Raw genomic sequence first — 2,500 nt, forward strand, 5'->3', positions numbered from 1 at the left:
AGGTGTAGACACACACACACACTGACCTGAGCATCGGCCACACATCGCAGGCACGCGACGCATACTCGAACTGGAGCGCATTACCACACACACACAATACACTGACCTTGAGCATTACACACTCACGCATCGACGCGACACTGACCTGAGCACACACACGCGACGCCACCTGAGCTGGTCCCCACGCCGCAGACATCACACACACACACACACAAAAACGCCGCGACCTGAGCCGCTTGGTCCCCATGCCATATCAATAATAACGCCACCTGTCACATCCAAACAACAACACACACACACACACACGCACCTGAGCGTTGGTCCCCACGCAGACACACACACACACACACACGCACCTGAGCGTTGGTCCCCACGCGCAGACACACACACACACACACACACACGCTATCTGAGCTGCTGGTCCACGCCAAGACACACACACACACACCTGAGCTGTCCCATGCCCTACGCAATAACAATACACACACACGCACTCCTGAGCTGCTGGTCCCCACGCTGCAGACACACACACACACACATTACGCATTCCGAGCGCTGGTCCCCACGCCGCAGACAATAATAATACACAGACAATAACACACACACGCACTCCGGAGCCGCTAGTCCCCACGCCGCAGACACACACACAATAACACGCCCTACATTCCGGAGCGCTTGGTCCCTACGCAGACACAATACATACACACACACACACACACACGCATTCTGAGCGCTGGTCCCCACGCCGCAGACACACACAATAACACACACGCTATTCCGAGCGTTGGCATATCCCACGCCGCAGAGACACACAATACACACACACCTGAGCTGCTAATCCCCGCAGGCAGACACACACACACACACACGCATTCCTGAGCCGCTGGTCCTCGCCGCCGCAGACACACACACACACTGACCTGAGCTTGGACCGCCAGCAGACGGCCAATAATACCTGGACCCTTTCGGCTGCAGACACACACACACACACAACACACACACACACACGCATCTGGAGTGTTGGTCCTCGCGACAATAACACACACACACACACGCACTCTGAGCGTTGGTCCCACTAATGCCGCAGACACACACACACACGCGCACTCCGAGCGTTGGTCCTCACGCCAGCTATATTATCAATAATAATAACAATAATTACGCATTCCGAGCGCTGGTCCCCACGCCAGACAGACACACATTAATAATATCGCCGCTTCGAGCGTTGGTCCTCACGCGCGAGACACACACACACACACACACACACGCACCATTCCGAGCTGTTGGTCCCCACGCCGCAGACAACACACACAGAGACACACAATAACACACACGAGCCATTCCCTCACGCAAGAGACACACGCAGATAATAACACACACAGGGAGCACCTGAGCGCTGGTCCCCGCGCGCAGACACAATACACACACACACACAATACCTTCCTGAGCGCGGTCCCACGCCCAGACACACACACACACACGCATTCTGAGCGCTGGGTCCTCACGCCGCAGACACACACACACACACTTGAGCTTGGGTCCTCGCAAGGTGGCAGACACACACACACACGCACTCTGAGCGCTGGTCCTAATGCCGCAGACACACACACACACACACACGCTATTCCGGAGCGTTGGTTCCTACGCCGCAGACACACACAATAATAACACACGCGACTTGAGCGTTGGTCCCACGCCATTGAGACACACACACACACCTGAGCGTTGGTCCCCACGCGCAGACACACACACACACACACGCACCTGAGCGTTGGTCCCACGCCGCAGACACACACACACACACACACACACACACGCATTCTGAGCTGCTGGTCCTCCCCAAGCAGACACAATAATACACACACACACACACACGCATTCGAGCTTGGTCCGCCAAGAGACAGACACACACACACACACACACACACTGAGCTGCTATCCCCGTCCCTTAGCTGACACACACACACGCGCTATCCGAGCCGCTATCCCCGCCAGCAGACAGACACACACACACACACACGCATTCTGAGCGTTGGTCCTCAAGGCCAAGCAGACACACACACACACACACACACACACCTGAGTTGGTAGTCAAAGGCTGCTAGACACATGCACCGGGTGTGGCGGAGGAGTCGTGCTGCTCGGTGGGGTTGAGGTGGCGACTGAAGCGGGGCAGCGGCACGGCCGGACGGCTCTCGGACACAAACATGTGGGCAGGAGCGGCAGGATGGATGCAGGCGTTGGTCACCGGACCTGCAGCCACAGGGGAGGGGCAGAGATACACGGGTTACAACAACAACAACAACAACAACATCAACAACAACATCAACATCAACAACATCAACATCAACATCATCATCATCATCATCAACAACATCATCAACAACAACATCATCATCATCATCATCATCAACAACATCATCAACAAATATCAAATATCAACAAATAACATTAACAACAAATAAATCATGACATTATCAATTAATACTACTAATATCAA

At 54.6% G+C, this 2,500-nt stretch overlaps 1 protein-coding gene across 1 annotated transcript in view; it reads right to left on the reverse strand.

The window, feature by feature from the left end:
• The window catches only part of wdr18 (WD repeat domain 18), a 96,257-nt gene that overhangs the window by 16,781 nt on the left and 76,976 nt on the right, over window positions 1-2,500 (reverse strand). The window contains exon 8 of the mRNA XM_048252937.1: window positions 2,108-2,253. Coding sequence (XP_048108894.1) covers window positions 2,108-2,253 — 146 coding nt within the window. The remainder of the gene's footprint in view (window positions 1-2,107; window positions 2,254-2,500) is intronic.

This window comes from Alosa alosa, chromosome 9 (genome assembly GCF_017589495.1).
Source record: "Alosa alosa isolate M-15738 ecotype Scorff River chromosome 9, AALO_Geno_1.1, whole genome shotgun sequence".
Lineage (NCBI taxonomy): Eukaryota > Metazoa > Chordata > Actinopteri > Clupeiformes > Clupeidae > Alosa > Alosa alosa.